General features: G+C 37.2%; 1 protein-coding gene across 1 annotated transcript in view; it reads right to left on the bottom strand.

Moving 5' to 3' along the window:
* LOC107600518 (chondroitin sulfate proteoglycan 5-like) overlaps positions 1-4,100 on the bottom strand; it is a 32,562-nt gene extending 28,462 nt beyond the window's left edge. Inside the window, exon 1 of the mRNA XM_016292453.1 lies at positions 3,605-4,100. Coding sequence (XP_016147939.1) covers positions 3,605-3,701 — 97 coding nt within the window. The 5' untranslated portion in view covers positions 3,702-4,100. The remainder of the gene's footprint in view (positions 1-3,604) is intronic.
* Between the last annotated feature and the right edge of the window lie 14,914 nt (positions 4,101-19,014).

The following is a 19,014-nucleotide window of genomic DNA, read 5'->3' as shown; positions in this document are numbered from 1 at the left end:
AGGATTTAATGGTCTTGAAAGAAGCTTCTTATGCTCACCAAAACTGCATTTATTTGATCAAAAATACAGTCAAAATAATAATATTGTGAAATATTTTTAGATTTTAAAATGTAATTTATTCTTGTGGCAAATTACTTCAGTTTTCAGTGTCACATGATCCATCAGAAATCATTATAATATTCTGATATTGTGCTGAAGAAACATTTCTTCTTATTATTACCAATTTCGAAAACAGTTGTGTTGCTTAATATTTCTGTGAAAATGAAAATATAAATTTTTTCAGAATTCTTTGATGAATAGAAAGGTCAAATGAACATAATTTATTTTACTTTATTACTGTCATTTGTGATGAATTTAATGCATCCTTTTTGAATAAAAGTATTCATTTCTTTAAAAAATATGATATTACTCACCCTAAACTTTTAAACGGATGTGTGTGTGTGTGTGTATTATATATATAGAAGCTGATGCCACCAAAGATTAATCACCAAATGAAGCGCCTTAATCATTGCATTGCTCCAGAACTTTGCGATACAAAAATAAAACATGTGCAAAATATAAATAAAGACTGATAGGGAGTAAATTCACGCAAAGGAGTGGTATACATAGAGAGAGAAAAATCTAACTCATCAGTGTTGTCAACACAAAAACCCATCTAGCCAATAAGCTTTTATGAAACACCTTAGTTTTTCTTTGCAAAAACACAGGATTCCATCCCTCCATGAAATATTTTACCTTGACTAATTATGCAGGTATTAACAGTCAGATCTTTTGACCTTGAGACATAATCAGACAGCTGCTACTGGACGTCTCTCCACCTCCCGTTGCATAAATCTTTTCATTTTTGTACTCAACAGGTGGTTGGGATGGCGGAGGGATGTGTTGCCATGGGAACCAGCTTACCCTCACTGTGCAGAGTGAATGCAACGATGGAGCTGGAATAAGCTGTGCGAAAAACCTTCATCAAATTCATATGTCCACATCATGCATTTAAATAAAAAACACCTAGAAAATTTAAACTTGTACTAAGCCTTTGACAATAAATAAATAAATAAAAATAAATACGAGGCAGCTGCTTAATTGTCTAGCATCCACACAACCACTGGTTTTTATTTGATATCCTCTCTTTCATTTTTCTACTTTGATAGGCTAATTAAATAAGCTAATGGTGTCTTTCCATTACATGTATGAATTCACACGGCAGACACATTAGGGGTGGGGTGATCAGTTTCTGATGAAACACAAAATGGCAGCAGCCCACATTAACACAGCACATCTTTATAATTCACTCCCTTTCTTCTGGTTGCTTTAAATCCATTAATTAAAAGACAACAATCCGATGAAGACCCAGTAAACCTGCCTTCAAAATATTTGAAAAACAAATGAATCTGATCACCAATAATGCCATTTTTCCTCACCTTGTTCTTACTCTGAAAACAGACTGCAGTGACTTTCTTTGGCAGCAAATGATTGTGAATGAATGCAAATCGGATTAAGCTCACCTAAAACCATCTAAAACCTGCAAGCTGTTGTTTTTGACTACATTGCAATAGATCTAGCTGAAAATACACAGCTCTTTGCCTACAAATCCATTCAATTCATAATGCACAAATGCATCCACACAACAACCATATTTCATGACAAAAATGCACTATTTGTCACAACAAGACTTAATACTAAACTGCAACCTGCAATTTAAGCAGCTGTGTAAATGACATCATATCCCTGGGACAAAGAGCAGCGAGGTTTAATTGCTGGTACTCAGGATTACATTGAAATTGTAACTAAAACTGCACATCTTGCAGATTTGGGAATAATAGCCTAGATTCAGAATGGTGGATTCCATTTGTGAGGATTGATGCAAACATCATTACATCATTCGAGCGAGGGTTTCAGTGTTAGAGGATAAAGCATCTCGATATCCTTCTCTAAATCTCAAGGGAATTGAGATCAGAATCCAGTGTTCAATGCACAGTAACAGGTGGCACATATATAGATATTAATTATGCATGGGTCGATGTATCAGAAATAATCACAAGATTAGATTAAAATCAAAACAGCTTTCCATTTACTGACATCAGAGCAGTCATTATGCATAATAAAAGAATATAATATATACTGAAAGCCCAAGCGAATGGTTTAATCGGCAAGATGTGACGGGCAACACCTTTTTTTACCCTACCAGCAGCTGAATCTTTCTGCACAGAAAATGGCAAGTGTGTGGCAATAAAAGGCGATTCAGCAAATACGGATCAGAGCATTAAAAGTGAATACATTATCAAATCAGTTACTGGGACAAATACAATTTTCCTGCAGGTTACACCGCGCCGGTAATGACCTAATGGATTGGAAAAGGCTGTCTATGGCAGCCAGTGGCACACTTCATCTACTCAAATTACCATTTTACAAAAATTGCTTTATAAATTAAAAAAATCCCTTCTCGTTTACATTGGAGGGGGAAGTGAGCCGACCTAAAATCAAAAGCAGGTACATGCAGGAAGCCAACAAAGGGCATGGCCACCGGTGACATCATTTTTACCTGACTGAGACCAAGACCACACTGGCCGCCATCACAGCAGCTTTAACAAAGGTGTACAGCTGATGTAGTGCAGCTTTGGGCATCATCAAGTAAAATGTGTAATAACAAATCCTAATTGTCATCAATTTTCATATTCCTATTAGCAGATTCCAAGACACCATATTTTCCCTGTCCTGTTGCTGGGCGAAACTGAGTGTCCAGCCAGATGGACAATGGACTCTCTAACCACTAGTGAAGAACTAAACAATAGATTTATATGATTTCATGTTTTTTTAATATTTATTTTTACATAAAAACAGCGCGCGTCACAATGAGACTCTCTCTAACGTTCTGTGATCTATCGGAATTTTAAACGCACCACTGGTCAAGGAAACAGTCGCTCCCATTGGGTTGGTCCTCCACTCTTCTCTGGCATTCTCAGGAGGAGGAGAACGACACAATCTGTCGAATAACCCAAGTGGCTGACCATTACAACAAAGACATTCTTGTTCCGCGCGTAAAATCAAACTACACGCATAAACAGTGTGATTTGCTGCGTGAGACTGTCCGATAATCAATTATTTAGCGCTTTAATCCTGCCTTTGTGCGCCTCCATCACTGCAAATAATGACAACAGCTGCTCTGTAGAGTAATCACAGCGCAGTAACTCTACACTACTACTACTACGACTACTACGGCATAAAACAGCCAGGGGGAATGAGGAATTTGCGCATTATTTAAGGTCATAAATATCAAAAATGGTTGCAAATTGATTGCAGATGTTTTCTGTGGTGTCCCTTCCTTTTAATGTGGGTTAATTAATGATGTGCATTTTGGACGAAGCCCCAAATTTCCCAGTTCGACATTTAACCTACATTTCCACGGCGCTGGTCCAGGCACATCAGCAGCAGCAGCAGCCGCCGCCGGCGCGCAGTCATGATTTACGCACAGCAAAACCCAGCAGTGGCTGCACTACTGACCGACATTCTCATTTTGTGATGCTGTTCTGTCATGCCACCTCGTGTTTGAAGGCTACTGAGTGTTAAATATCAGCTGATTTAATATGCATGTGAAAAAACATCTTACCATGTGCAAACAGCGGCGTCAAGAAGACCAGCAGAAGGACAGAGAGTATTGGCACGCTCCAGCATCTCAAACACGAGCTCATCTCCTTTCGGTTCATGCTTGCATGTAACAAAGATATCTAGCAGAAGAAAAATTCTATAACCCTTGTTCAAAAAGTGTTCAAGTCGAGAAGTAAATCCTGGATGTGGTTTGTTCAGTCTGTTATAGCGTATCTCCTCTGCGCGGCGTCTCCATGTCCACTTCTTTTGTGAGGTGTCTTCACTGGTCGTATTTGTTTACTTCTATTTTATTCAATGCGATGGAATTTGGTCATTTATGGTCCCATTGCCACAGACAAAATGCAAAGAAGTGCATCAGTTCTTGCTGAGAAGCGTGAGGACGGATGGACGGCGCTGTGCGGACACGACCGAATCAATCGGGTTGTGAAACCAAACCGACCGCGCGTCCACTTGGAGAGATGCGATTCTACGCGTTCTCACAGTATGAGAGGGAAAATGATTTCGGCTCCCACTGTCTCCCCACCCCCTCTGCTCCCCAACCCCTCCCGAAGTTCTTACTCCTTTCAATAATGTTCAACTATTGACAGACACAAAAACAGCCCTCCATTGTACAAGCGCGATTTTGCTATGCTCATCAGACGGGTTTTATCTTGGATAGTTGGAACCGATGTGGATTTTGCTGCTTGTCTTTCATATTCAAGGCTTATTCATAGCTTAGTCTTTTATATTCAAATAGTAGCATATAGGTTGAGAAAAAATACATATTTGATGGTATATTTTGTAAATTACATATAATAATAGTAATTATTATAATGTAATTTAGTAAATGTACAATGATAAAATGCACATTAACATACAAAATATACAGTAGTAGATAATATAAATAATATATATATATTTATGAAAATATAAAAGGTTTATAAAAATATATACTATATATTTTTATACTTTACAAATTATGTGGATTAGCATATATGTTGAATATGAAAGAAGAAAATAAAATGATATATTTTGCAATATATTGTAATGTCACATTATAATAATAATAACAATAGTAGTAGTATTTTTTGTTTTATACAAATGTTTGGATATGAAAGACTAAGCCACAGACAGACAGACAGACAGACGGAGACAGACAGACAGACAGAGACAGATCAGACAGACAGACAGACAGAAAGATAGATAGATAGATAGATAGACAGATAGACAGATAGACAGATAGATAGATAGATAGATAGATAGTCAAAAGTACATGCAGATTTGAATAATGAATTTAAATCAATTAAAAGTAGATAAAAGGCCAGATGAGATGCACGTGTTATGTAGGGCTGTGATATGGTCCAGATTGTTTACGGGTTGATGGTTTAAGGCAAGGAGAATGGGACAATAAAGCAGAGGAGGGGCGGGAGGCATGAGATACACTCCTCCGGCTGTGGTGATGAATGCATGAGGGCTGGAGGTGTCGTGGGGGTCGGCAGCATTCTTCCACACAGCACCATTGAGAAAGACAAGAGACCAGCAACAGGCGGTTCAACACTACCTTGGGTTTGAGGTTTGTGTGTGTGTGTGTGTGTGTTAATAGTGCTCACTTTGTCCAAGGTCGAAATTTCTTTCTTCTGGTTGGAGAAATAACTAATACTATCAGCAAAAAAGAAGAACATAAAATTCATTGTATCATCAAGAAGTGATAAATCGCCTGACTGTCCTTCAGTAACATAATAGAACAAATGAACCATAATGCCATCATTTTACACTGAAAGTTTCATCCAAACCTATTCAGCTATCACAAGTTTGATGAAGCTGAGGTAAAAAGAAAAAATCTGCAAAAAAACCCCATTCAAACTAAAAATACAATGTGTGCATGAAAAAAAGCTCTTTTGTATGTTTCTTGCCATCGTACTGAAAAATGTGCTTTAACATGGATATGAAAGCAATGCATTTCAGTATGCAACAATGCCTGACTGCAATTTTTTGGTCAGTTACATCACTCTTTTCAAGAAATTCTTTAAAATCAACAGAAAGTTTCACCGGGTGGCTTTTTTTTCCCCTCTTTGCACTTCCTGAACCTACAGGGGTCAGATACTCTATTACTGCAAAAATATTTCAAACAGTATATGATTCTCCTTTAGTCACTGTACAAAAAGTTATATACGGCACTATTGTAGTGAGTTTTTGCAATAGATACATATAAACTGCAACAGAATACATTACAAATATATATAAATGCAAATATACAAAACACTGTGCATTATAAAATAAATGATTCTTAACAATCTTAACTGATAAGTCAATTAAAAAGTCTCAAAGTTTAGCTATTTTTCCACCACAGACTCATTAACCCTGTCCTTACGCCTCCTTCTCCCCCCCTACTGGTTCCCACACTGCTCTCTGAGTGCAAGATTTGGGTTTAGTGCCAACAGGCTCAGCTTCAAAGGGACTGTGGAAGTGAAGAGCTGGTCTACTGCGGCCTCCAACCAGCGTTCGTACAATAATACAAATATACAAGCGTATACTTATAGGTGCTGGGAGAGAAACAGTTTGACAGCACCAGTCAAAGGTTTAGATGCACTTGACTGAATTTATGCTTTAGATCTTAAAATCCTTTTGATCTCAAAGGTTTATGCTTAAAGGGACAGTTTACTGAAAAATTTAAATTCTTCGTCATTTCATCATTTACTTACTCTCATGTCATTCCAGACCCATATGGCTTTCTTCTGTGGAACAAAAAAGGAGAAATAGTAGATATTGATATATATATCACTTTCAAGCTTTAATAAACTATACAAGTACTTTTATCGCTGTTGTAAATAGCACTACACTTCTGAAGTAAAATATATAAATAAAAACATTTTAGATTATATAAACACAAATACATACATATATGCACACATGCACACAGATGTATGGTAATAGCATGTTCAGATTTTAAATGTAATACATTTTATATTTATTGAAGGCAAATTCATAGATACTAAACAAGGTAAGATTACATATAGTGAAAAGGTGGTTTATCGTAAGCATGAATAAAAATAGTCTATAATACAACAGATTAAATACAACACAGCAATAATATACACACTGGCCTGAAGAAAATGGGTGTTCATTCAAAGAAGGTTTTCCTATGAATTAATTAGTAGAAAAGTCCATTTCTCCTGTGCATTTGTGTCCCTTTGTTTCTGGAGAAAGCAGAATGAGAGCCGGCTCGCATTCCACAAGGTTGTAAATGTATCGGGTTACCATGAAACCAGGGTCTTGTTCAGCGTCCTGGGGTGTTACAAAGTATTTGTGAAATCTAGCTAACAAAATATATATTGTGTGTTGGAGTGTTCCAGACGCTACACTGTGAATATTATAATATTGTTTTCCATTTCGATATATTTTCAAATGTAATTTATTCCTGTGATGGCAAACCATAACCCTTCAAAAATTAATATTTTAATATGAATGAATATTCCATTTATATTTGTGTGGAAACATGGATATATTTTTCAGGCTTTATTGATAACTATAAAGTTCAAAAGAAAAGCATTTAGTTAAAATCGAAATATTCTGTAAATTTATAAATGTCTTTCCGTTCTCTTTTGATCAGTTTAATAAATTTGTAAAAGAATTAGTTTCTTTCCAGGAAAAAAAGAATAAAACGGCATCTGAACATATACAGTTTATCAGGTTATGAATGAATGCTGAAGAGGTTTCTTTTACTGGACTCCTGAGAAATTACTATTATTAATAACGTTAGGTTTAAAAATAGAGTCACAGTGGGACTGCCTATTACAAATGAATAACAGTGATTATACATCCGTGTGAAAGGTTTAGGGCAGTGCACTGATGAAGCTGAACACATGTGAGATGTTCCTGTTAAACCTATACTATGTTCAATTTTAATGTATAGGTGTAAATGTTTAATTTATGATTACATCCTGAATGCTGCAAACAGCCTATTTGTAATTGATGATCCATTATTGATTGGGCAAAGTGTAAAAGCAGTAAAGAACAAGGCCCCTTGATGAGCACTGCTGGCAATACACCTTCAATTCCTTTTCTTCTTTCAAAGCTAAAACACCCCACTGGGAAAACACACAACCACACAACAAGACACAAATATATCAGGTGGTTCACTTTGTCCTTGGACAGGCCTTGTTGAAAGCTCTAACCACTACACAAACAAACAGATGTCCTCAAAAAATACTGTGTCCTGCACCTGTCCACATTATTAACACTATAAATTGGATTGCTTTATGAGTCGAGCTCAAAAAACAAGCCCAAAGACATACGTTTAATAAGCATCACTTATAATAAGTGAACATGGCCTTCGGGAGTGCACTCAGTTGCAAACAGTGTTGCCAAGTCCTCCGTTTACCCACGTAATAGGGCTACTTTTATACTGCTGCCGCAGGTTGTGTTTTTAGTCTGTGGGTTAAAACTAAACCTCCTGTCCCCCTGAAATGTGATTTCAACTGAGGTGGAACCACTGGAAGGAGGTTTTGGACCCCCTAGAACATGCTTTGGAGAGATTCTGATACCTATTTTCAGCCAGAAAGCAATTGGGCTAGTTTTGAATACCAATTGACCCTTTGCAAAGACCTGTCCCTATTCATTACTGTTGCTATGTCCGGCAAGCCATGCCGCTCTCACACCACACATCATGTTCTCACACAGTGAAAAATACATCGTGGAGCAAAGAGGACACTGAGCACGTTTACATGGACAACAATACTACGATTTTAATACGATTAAGACAATACTCTGATTAAGAATCTACCATGTAAACAGAGATTTTTGATTACCTTAATCCGGCTAAAGTCATAATCGAAGCAAACAGAAATCGAATTAAGACATGTGGAGTTTTCCTATTTTAGTCGCATTACAGAAGTGCAGAATAGACATGTAAACACCTTAATCACATTATTACCGTCGTGTAGGACTTTTCGCCGCATTTTGCAACAGGATACACACACGGCAGTGCTCAACCGTTTGACGGCAAATAAAACAGCTTCAACACCGCTATCGTCTGTATGCACGTACAAATAATTAACTGCACTTGAAGCTTTCATAAAATTAAAAATGAAACACCCAAAACTGTACATGGCATCATCACGAAAACGAACTATATGTTTATGCGTGAAATTCCGGAGGGGACGTCGGACAGCATCACGTGGTGACGTAATGAAATGTGCCATTAATCAAACTATGTTCGATTAATGTAGCTCTTTAATGTGTCGTGATAGACCACTGTAGCGCCTCAGTTCAAGCGGCACGTGAACAGATCATCTCTTCCTCTTTACTAGATTATGGCGTGAAATAAACATGAATGAACATCAAAAGTTATCTTGTTTCAACCATGGAAAGACGTTAATACACACCATTTTTCAAGTTCAAGTCCACCAACGTTAATCTACTCTCCCGTCTGGTTTGTTTGTCGAACCAAAATGCCAGATTCTGCTTTATGATTGGTCAGATCGCCTGTCAATCAAACTCCCTGCAAAGGGTCAGTTGGGCTAGTTTCGTTACACAGACCTGGCAACCCTGTACAAACATACAAACATAAAATACGTTGGTTTAGTTAAAATTGCTGAACATGACGAGTCTATGGTCGCTGTATTATTAGTTTGGTCAAAAATATAATAATACCAAACGCGCAATGTAAAACGTTGCAATTGTTACAATGATGTCAGTCATCTCAGTTTAGAGAGAGTTCTGTTCCATACACACAAAAAAGTGTAATTTATTAAAATGCTGTTGTTTCTCTAAAAAAAAAGTGGTTTCGGAAACATGTAATTATTACCTTCAGTAAAACTGATATATGCATGAAGCATGAATACAAACCAATTCTATATTGTTTCTAGGTTTTGCTAAACAACATCTTCACATTCCAAAGCAACATTCATCTTTGTTCAGGAGTCTTGTTATTGTTGCCAAGTGAAAACTCTCTCCTGATGTCTTTCTCTCTGATTTACGTCCTCATATAAACCCACACACTACTAAAACACAGCATATATGCAAATATATTATAATCCAGTTCCTCTGCCCATGTGGCCAGAGTTAAGCCCCTCCTACTTTTTCTCCTACACCTATTTCAGCGCTTTTATTTGCCTTTATTCAAGTGCCATTAGCACACTGCTGCTATTCCTGGCTCTGGACAAGCTGGAGCTTGGATCATACAGGCTTATGTGCTGCCAACCAGAGCAGAACTAAACTGTTTGTGCAGCCCCCCTCCCCAGAATTAGTGGCGGCCCATCCCCCCCGTCTGTGCTCGCTCAATGCTCTCCCTCTCTCCACTCTACTCCATTGCTATGCAGCGGACATGCTGTGGTTTTTTCACTTGCACACTCATGTTGAATTGTGCGAGTGGTGACATATTAATGCCATATTAACAGATTACAGAACATGATAGCTGGTTCCATGTATTTATGTCGAGCATGAATCACAGCAGCGTGGATTAGCATGATCAAAGATATCGATTTGTTATATTTATGTACTGATACACTGAGAAGAAAAATGGCAACAGTATTAACATAGGATGTTCCTGTAGTTCCAATGATCATGCATAGTGTTAGCAAAAGCAAGGTCAGAAATTTGGATTTTTTTAATAAAAAAAAAAAGTATTATGCTCATCAAGGCTGCGTTTATTGAATTAAATTGGCATTAAAATAATTAATTTGTATTAAGTTTTCTATATTTTAAAATGCAACTTATTCCTGTGATTGTAAAGCTGAATATTCAGCAGCCATTCAGAAATCATTGTAGAAATAACTTCAAGACACATTTATTATCAATGTTGAAAATAGTTGCGCTGCTTCATATTTTTTTTGTGTGTGAAAAAACTGTGATACATATTTTCAGCGTTCTTTGATTAATAGAAAGTTTAAAAGGACACCATTTATTTGATTTATTTATTTGATGTCACCTTTGATTCATTTATTGTGTCCTCGCTAAATAAAGTATACATTTATTGCTTTAAAAAATAATTTTAAACGCCAAGCTTTTGTGTATATGTATATATTAATACATAAATATTTTAAATATATAAATTATATATAATATTAAAAATATTATATATAAACATATAAAATATATTTTTTCTTTTTTTTATGCCTTGCTAAAGCATTTTGTTTTTAATTTGTTTTGTTTTGCAAAATTTGATTTTGGGAAATGCATTTTTTGGATTAGTGTATACAAGCCATCCAAATGCATGAATTGATTAACTCTTTTTTCCCCCTTATATCTTGATCTATAAGAAATTTGCTGTGTATTCATTAGTTAAAAAGGGAATGGTTTTAAATGCAGTATATGCACAAACTTTTAAAATATTATAATGCAACTGAGACTTATGTGGAGTAGTTCAGCATCACAGTGCAATGTCATAGACACGAAAAAAGAGGTAACATTTTCCATATTTCCATCCTCTCGTTCCATACTGTCAGCTACTCTTGACTGTTGTGGAAGAAAGCCTCTTGGCATCATGCTGTCACTTTAGACATTACTATGGCAACCAATGTAGATATATCAGATATTGACTACACAGAACAAAAGTATTCAAATTCATCAACTGCAAAATGACATGCAGACTTTCATATCTACAAGCCAAATCAAAGCTGGGCTCAATGTGAACAAAGCGTTTACAAAAAAGCATCAGCAAAATGCATACATTAAATACAAATGACACAAATTGGACATTTTGTGAAGGTAACACTTCAGTTAAAAAAAACAACTCCTTCTGGGAATTGTTTAAAGAGAACAAAAGTTGACAGACCAGCAATGACAACATATGGTTCACATGAATCGTAACCTATCAGAGACCTGTCAGATCCAGATGTCAGACTAGACGGCAATGGGAATGGGCTGATACAGGCAAGCCGAGTGTGCTTGAGCTGTGGCATCAAACCAAAGATGCTGGCAGGAGAGGTGACAATGTGAATGGATATCAAATATAAAAGAGACAGCGAGAGAAAGAGACGGTTATGATGCTCCTACCGCAGACTTTGGAACAAATAAAGACGGTACACACTGCAAGCTAATCGTGGCACATGGTACACAGACCATTTACTGAATAGACACTTGGCAGAACATTGGAAAGTGGAATCTCAATATTGGACTTAAGGAATATCGCAGCCCAGTTTCAATAGTGCTAGTATTAAGCAGTGCTGCGTTCTGTTACCAGTTGGCAAAATGTTGAGGAATACGGGAAGAGCAAAACGTGGTTTATTGCTGCAAAACGCCAACAGAATATGTACATTAAACCAAAGAAATACACAGTTGTCTCTCCATATACAAATACCACGAAAACAAATTAAACAGATCTTTTCATTCTGCACAGTGCAGTCCGGTTGCCAGCAGTGGCCCACGCAGCTTAATATATTAACTGTTACCAAGTCACAAAATGAGTGAGAGTACAATGAAGTTCATTGTTATGTAACGCACTAAAGCTTCTAATGAAGGGCTCAAATAATTGGAAACAAAAGGAACGAAGGTAATGAGACAATTAAAGCACAATGGCATGTTTGTCACATTTTTATTCGGCTAAAGGGCATTCAGCCTTGCGATATGCAGGATTTGATAGTCAGAAAATGAGGATGGTCAAATAAGTTCACTTCACATGTGTTCATTAATGTTTTGGCCTGCTCTGAAAATAGCGTCTAGCTTTCTTTCCAATTAGAAAATAAATAAATCGGTAACAAAACTAACTCCAACGCTAACTGCACTTCCATACTCCATTAGGAAGCCAATGTAAATCAAAATGGCAGCTTGGAGCTTTAAGCATGTTTCCCAGTGTTCACATTGTTGTAATAATTAGATATATTATATCTATTTAGATATATTATAAAATGGCATTAGTGAGATGAAAAGCGCACAAGCCTTAAATTCTTGCTTATTCATATTTCTTTTTACTGGGACAAATCCATGAGACCCCTCCATCAGGGACAAGGCATTAAGTGTACTTTTGTTGTAATCTACTGCCTTCCTGCCGTGTCTTAATCATGCAGAATCTGATAGAAAATGTTTCTTGCAAAGAACTCAACTCACATGATCTTTCAGGTCAGGTGTTTTTCTAGGTAAATACGCACAAAATCGTTGGGCTGGATCTTGGCGCTAATTTCACAATTCGATTAGATTTTGATTCACAAGCTTGCAATTCAATTCGATTCAATATAGATTATTTTGGATATATATCAGGTATGTTTTTATGTCATAAAAAACTTGACGGATTTACTTAAACATAAATTAAATATTGAAGAACAGTAAAAATTATAATGAATATGTTATATGGCACATATGAGTTTATTTTCCTAGCTGACTAACGAGTTTATGGTCAACGAATAGGCCTATGTTTTCTGAGGTAAATGTGACATAATGTGACACCTAAAAGCTGTTATATATTGATGTCTTTCTGCGGTTGAAACACTGATTAATCGATTACATGAGATGCAGATTTTGGTAAGTTTTACTTTTATTTAACATAGCCTACCTTCAGATGTTCCTTCATGTTTATTTCATGCTGTAAGTGGTTTTAAAACGAAGAAGCTTCGCGCTGCTGCTTCTCTTGAACTGAAGCACTAGCGATCTGTCACTCTACATTAAACAATGCCAAAACAAGGGTGCGAACTACGGGGGAGCTAGGTTCCCCTTAATAAGACATGGGCTCCCCTGAAAACGTGATTTGGGAAATTTTGGGGGGTCTCAAAAAATATTGACAATGTGTTATTTTGTCGTGCAATTTCAGTTTAGTGTAATGTGATCATCGTGGATTATTATGTGTATAATTGCAAAAATATCATTCATTCATGCATGACGGCGATTTAAACCTAATTCACTTCAATAAAGATAACTATACAAGCCATTCTTGTCATGAGCATCAAGGTGTGGGGCCGCTGCGGTGCAAATTCCACTCATGTTTAGTACATGTTAACTCAAAGATTCGTAGAAAAAATATAAATGTTGGACTCTGTGGTCGATTCTGTGTTAAGGTAAGGCATGTTATTCGCAATTAAGTGTTGTGGCTGGGTTGTTTTAGGTCTGCGTGACTCTCGATGTCTTAGGCCTAATTGAACAGAGGAATTATGCTATTCTTCTGTTGCCTGACGACGAGTAACTTTACATTAACCGTTGTTCATGTGAACTCAAAGACAGCCGGATGCTTTGTTTCTAGACTATTTGTGGATGGCTGTTTGCCGTTTCACCTATCAATTTGTGTCTATAAAGTATAATAGGGTAAATCCTGATTTATCCTATATATAGTGCTTGCATAAAGCAAGTAGTGCATACACTTGTAGCTGTTATGTATCTTTGTAAGTCTTATTTTTTTTTCCCAGCCATATTGTTTACTGTTGCATTTGCATGTGATGCTCCGTTCTAAAAACTCGGTGTTCAAGTAAAACTAAGTTTTAAAAAAAGTCTCGTATTGTATAAGTGTCTCGTATTTTTAAACACAAAAATGAGTTCTCTATAAACCAGCCCTTATTTACATTTTATATTGATGTATTCGGCAAAAGACACTTGTATTGCATTGATGGAATACATTTTTATCAGTTTCATCATGTATTCCTTGTGAATCATATTCACATGTTAGCGCTGCTAGCACCATGTAGTGCTCTAGCACATTAATCTCAAAAAATGTTAACAAAAAATATGTAAAGTGCATATTTAAATTTTTAGTGGTAACTGACAGCATTTCATAGATGCTTATTGCACCCAGAAAATTAATTTAAGAAGATAGAAATGCTCATAAGTTAAAAGGCAGCCTTATCTGGATGGAATTCATACACAAAAATTTGACCTTTGGCAGACCCATTACTAGCTTAATTCCTCAGCTTCAGAAACTGACTTCAATATTTGGATAATGTAGAGCAGTAATACATAATGCAGTGACATAATTATTCCTGTTCTCCTGTTGTCTCAAAGCACACAATCTAGTGTATTTCTTTATATATCTTACTCTAAACAATGCGAGTATGAGGCAAGGACTTACATGAGATCTTTCACTAGATTAGTTGTAATTGGGAAAATGCAGACACCAACCTCTTCATGCAGGAAGCGGACCAAGGGAAGACAGTGATATGGGATAGGCCGTGGACAACTTGGAACGGCTTTCCTTTCTCTTTACCCATTGCCTCCACATCAGTAAACCGCTGGCCTACTTTCACAGCTTCCATTTTTAATGAGTTCCTCCAACACCCGCACTGAGCTCACCAGTCAACTACCTGTCACATCCACAAGAAACCCATGTAAAAGGAACAGAGAGTAATTGTAATAAATATTGAAAGAGCACTGGTTTAGTGGCCTCTAGACATGCCAACAGCTGGTTTCTGGCTCTGGGCTCCTACGAAATTTATGCGGGTGACCCTTGTCAAAAAATAACGTGCATCTGGATGGGAATACAGTGCTTTTTATTAAGGAATAAGTCTGACCTTTAGTGCTCCAGATGTTTGGAATAATTAAAGTCAGTCCATCACTTTGTTTTCCTGACATTCCTACATGCAAGAATCTTGAGAAACAACCAAAAACAGATTTACACCAACGTGCAACTGATAACAACAGGGTAATTGAAGACAATGAGGCCATAAGAAACATGGTGAATTAACAGGCCGCACAAAAATGAAAGACATCACACTTACCTTTACACACAAACACTCTGGCATGGGCTCAATCTCTCACTGGGAAGTGTGGCATTGGATCAAATTTCCTTTCTTCATGCACGCTGGAGGACACACCTGTGCTTCTCACGGGTCCAGCACACAACTTCAGGGCGAAGGAACCTCTCCAGGAAAACATTACAGAATCGTCTTTAGCTCGGAGGGTGTCATATTCCTGTTCTCACCCATCATAAATGAAAGAATTGAGTTGGGAATTGAGTTGGGAAACTAAATTACACTGAGTCATAAACAAAAACAGACCGCCAGAAGCTTATCAATGTCTGGTGTTTTAAACCAATGGATTTTTTTTAGCAAAACTACAAGAGAAACACTTTAAACCTTAAAGATCTATGGTTATAATTATTCTATTTGGCCGTGTGATTCAAGCAACTGAGATGGAATCGCTTTGGAAGGAAAGAAAGGACAGAATTCAATTGTTTGGTGCATGAGACTTATCTATGGTACAAAAAAGGTGGTAATAGAGTTTTGAAGAAAGAGTCCTAAAACCCTAATATGGGATAGCATTTTGAACTTCCATTTCAAAAGTCCATGTTTTTTATGGGTTTTTGGTTAAATGCCTGAATTAAGGTCTGTAGGTTCACAGAAGCTCAAGATATTTTCACGTTGGCCACCTTGATAAAATGGCATGACCAGTTATATCTTGCCATTCACCCAACATTACCAAATTTGTTACATTAACAAATTTTACCTCAAATTCCAACATTTTTTCTAGTGGTGGCAGCAGAGAGGCTAAAAGCTGATCAGATATTTAGTAAGACAAATAAGAGGCAGCAAAATAAACACATAATTCATTAATACACCTTCTGGCAAGCAATTATTGGTTCCCTGAGATCTCTACTATACAATGGTGGTTGGTGTAAAGGTTACAATGGCTGCTTACTGTAAATTCGCTGGTTCAAATCTACAAAGATCGAACCATAGACAATACAATTGCCCCCTTGAAAATAAAAGTAAACAAATCTCACTACTTGGTCATATGCACAATACATAAATGATTCCAGAATGCTGCAAAAAGTTCCAATGAATTTCGAAGAATTAGAATGTTCATAAATCCCAACGTTCTACAAATCTCAGTTATTTTTATTCAATATTTAGGCTCATTTGATAATACTTTAGCTACAAAAGCATACTACTCTCAGTTCTGTTTTAATGCATTGAAATACATACATGTCCACCAACTTTCTCCCTAAATAGCTAAAAAAAAAAAAAAAGTCTTCAGATTCCTGTCATGTGGTGCTTTAATTTTATGTACACCTTATGCAATTTACTTTACTAAAACATTTATATGATAATGGTAAGCGAAAACCATTATCAGGATTCCAAGTCCTCAGTCTATCTTTGCGGCAAGACATTACTTTTGCACAAGCGGGATGCCAAATGCCCATGGCGCAAACACAGAGAAGGCCTAATTGAGAACTTGTTGAAAGGCTGGTGGCTTGATCCCAGTTTTGCTCCTTTCAAACTGAAAGTCTAAAGATCTCTGCTTGATTCTCTGATTCAGTGGATAAACCCGCTCGAGTCTGTCAGAATGGAGCTCGAATACAGACTCGAATGAACTCGATGATCCTCAAGCTGCATATTTTAGGTCACACACATGGAACCCAACACGACAAATGCCGATTAGGGGGGATGATTCATTTTGCTTAACAAACACAGTCGTGGCTCTGTGCGACTGGAGAGGGCGGCTACCGTCTCAGACAGTAATGGAGTCTCCTCCGTTAAATTCACCGGAGCCCTTGCTTTAACATTCAATCTTTAAAGCACAAAACAGCCCCTCCTCTCCGACTACTCTTCATGCAGAACCATGAGACCTGTTACCATGGAAACGTCCTCAGAGATAGTGAGGCTGCACAAACATGAAATGCTTAAATGCTTCCGACAAGCACGTATCGAACTGAAACGACGGTGCTTGGAATACAAGGGAAGTATCCGTTATATTCGATCGAGAACGCACAAGCGCCAACTGTTTCTGGCAGCCCGAGAGCTCGAACCATCTGCACATCACACACAGGCTGTCAATGTTTGTTGTTTTAATTCAAAGTCTTTACAATCAGGGCTTTTGCAGTTCCGCGGGGAGTAACGCAAAGCAATCAGTTTCAAATACAGAAGACGTTCAAGAACATTTAGCCTTCTGTACTAGCTGTAAATGTAAACCAGGCAGGTTTGATTAAAATCTGGAGACGCACTTGGCATTTATCAAGTGCATTCAAGGTATACAACATGGAATCAACCCTATAACCTTCCATATAATGAATATGTGACTAGCCAGATATGGGTTTGCCAAGCTGTCCTCGTTCCTCCCATGCAGCCGCACAGCCTGTGGCACCGAGCAGAGCACCCTCTTTTTTATTCACACATCTCTGGATCTGCCACCATGGTAACGGAGGTGAAGGATGAAGACTGACGGAAGAATACACAAGCAAGAAGGAGGTGAGGGACAGAGATGGAGAGAGAGAGAAGAAAAGAACTAGGGCGGATAGGCGGATAGAGTCATAGTGGAAGAGCAAACCTGCTAAAAAACTGAAGATTAAAAAAAAATGGATTGAAACCAGGGAGATGATGAGTGAGAAATGATGTGACAAGTTCGCCTGAGCGACCGCGGAGTGACCTTATCGTCTCATTGGTGATGACAGGGCTTCTGAAGCTCAAGGAAATAAGTGTTAATTATGAAACATCTGAACGAGTGGATAACCTATATGGGTTATAATATCTAGACAGCAGAAGGGTTGATATACAGAAGTTGGACAAAATAATGTTATCACCTGGAAAATAGGCAATATTTCTTTATTAAAGGTATAGTTCACCCAAAAATGAAAATTCTGTCATTAATTACTCACCCTCACGTCGTTTCAAAGATTATTTTAACGATGTCCTTGCTAGGTTTCTGGACCTTGATCGTGGTAGAATCCTTCCTGTCTATGCAAGGTCAGAGAGCTCTCGGAATTCATCAAAAATATCTTAATTTGTGTTTCGAAGATGAACGAAGGTCTAACGGGTTTGGAACGACATGAGGGTGAGTAATTAATGACAGAATTTTCATTTCTGGGTGAACTCTCTCTTTAAGGTGTTTTACCACCTTTTGCCTTTAATACAGCTTCCAAATACAACTTTTGAATTGACGCTGTTGCTACGTCTGACAAGCCATGCCACTCTCACGCCACACATCATGTTCTCACACAGTGAAAAATACATTACGGTGCAAAGAGGAAACTAACAACGCTCCAACAGACAACAACAGTTACTTTAGGTATGAAAGAAAGTCTAAGCTTTAAAATGGTAATTTTTTAAGAAATTCAAACAATAAATACCGTTTTGAAATACTTCCAGAAATGTTGGAGAAGAGAATCCGCTTCATAGTCTTTTCTTCAAAACTGTCCACAGTGGTTCGTTTATATATATTTAAGTGAGGTGATTTGTCTGACCAGGACAGATATGAAAGTTAATCCTGGTGCAGCTTTGATGAACATGACACGGTCTTTTTTGCATTTTAGTATTGGTGTCTGTGATAAAAATTTTAGCAATTTGCTGCATTAGTTCAGTGTTTTTTGGAAACAATCTTTCCTGACAGTGCCTTTCGGTTCTTGCCCACTATTCTTAAAGTTACCAATATAGAGACTGTTGTTCTTAAAATACGTAACAATTGGGCTGTTAACGTTACAACTACTCCTGCTAACAGGCTCCCATTATTTTTCCTTTTTGGAAGTCAGCATATACATATACGTATATACATACATATATATATATATATATATATATATAT

The sequence above is a fragment of the Sinocyclocheilus grahami genome, unplaced genomic scaffold, assembly GCF_001515645.1.
Source record: "Sinocyclocheilus grahami isolate Dianchi unplaced genomic scaffold, SAMN03320097.WGS_v1.1 scaffold285.1, whole genome shotgun sequence".
NCBI lineage: Eukaryota > Metazoa > Chordata > Actinopteri > Cypriniformes > Cyprinidae > Sinocyclocheilus > Sinocyclocheilus grahami.
This window is presented reverse-complemented; position numbering and strand designations above follow the sequence as displayed.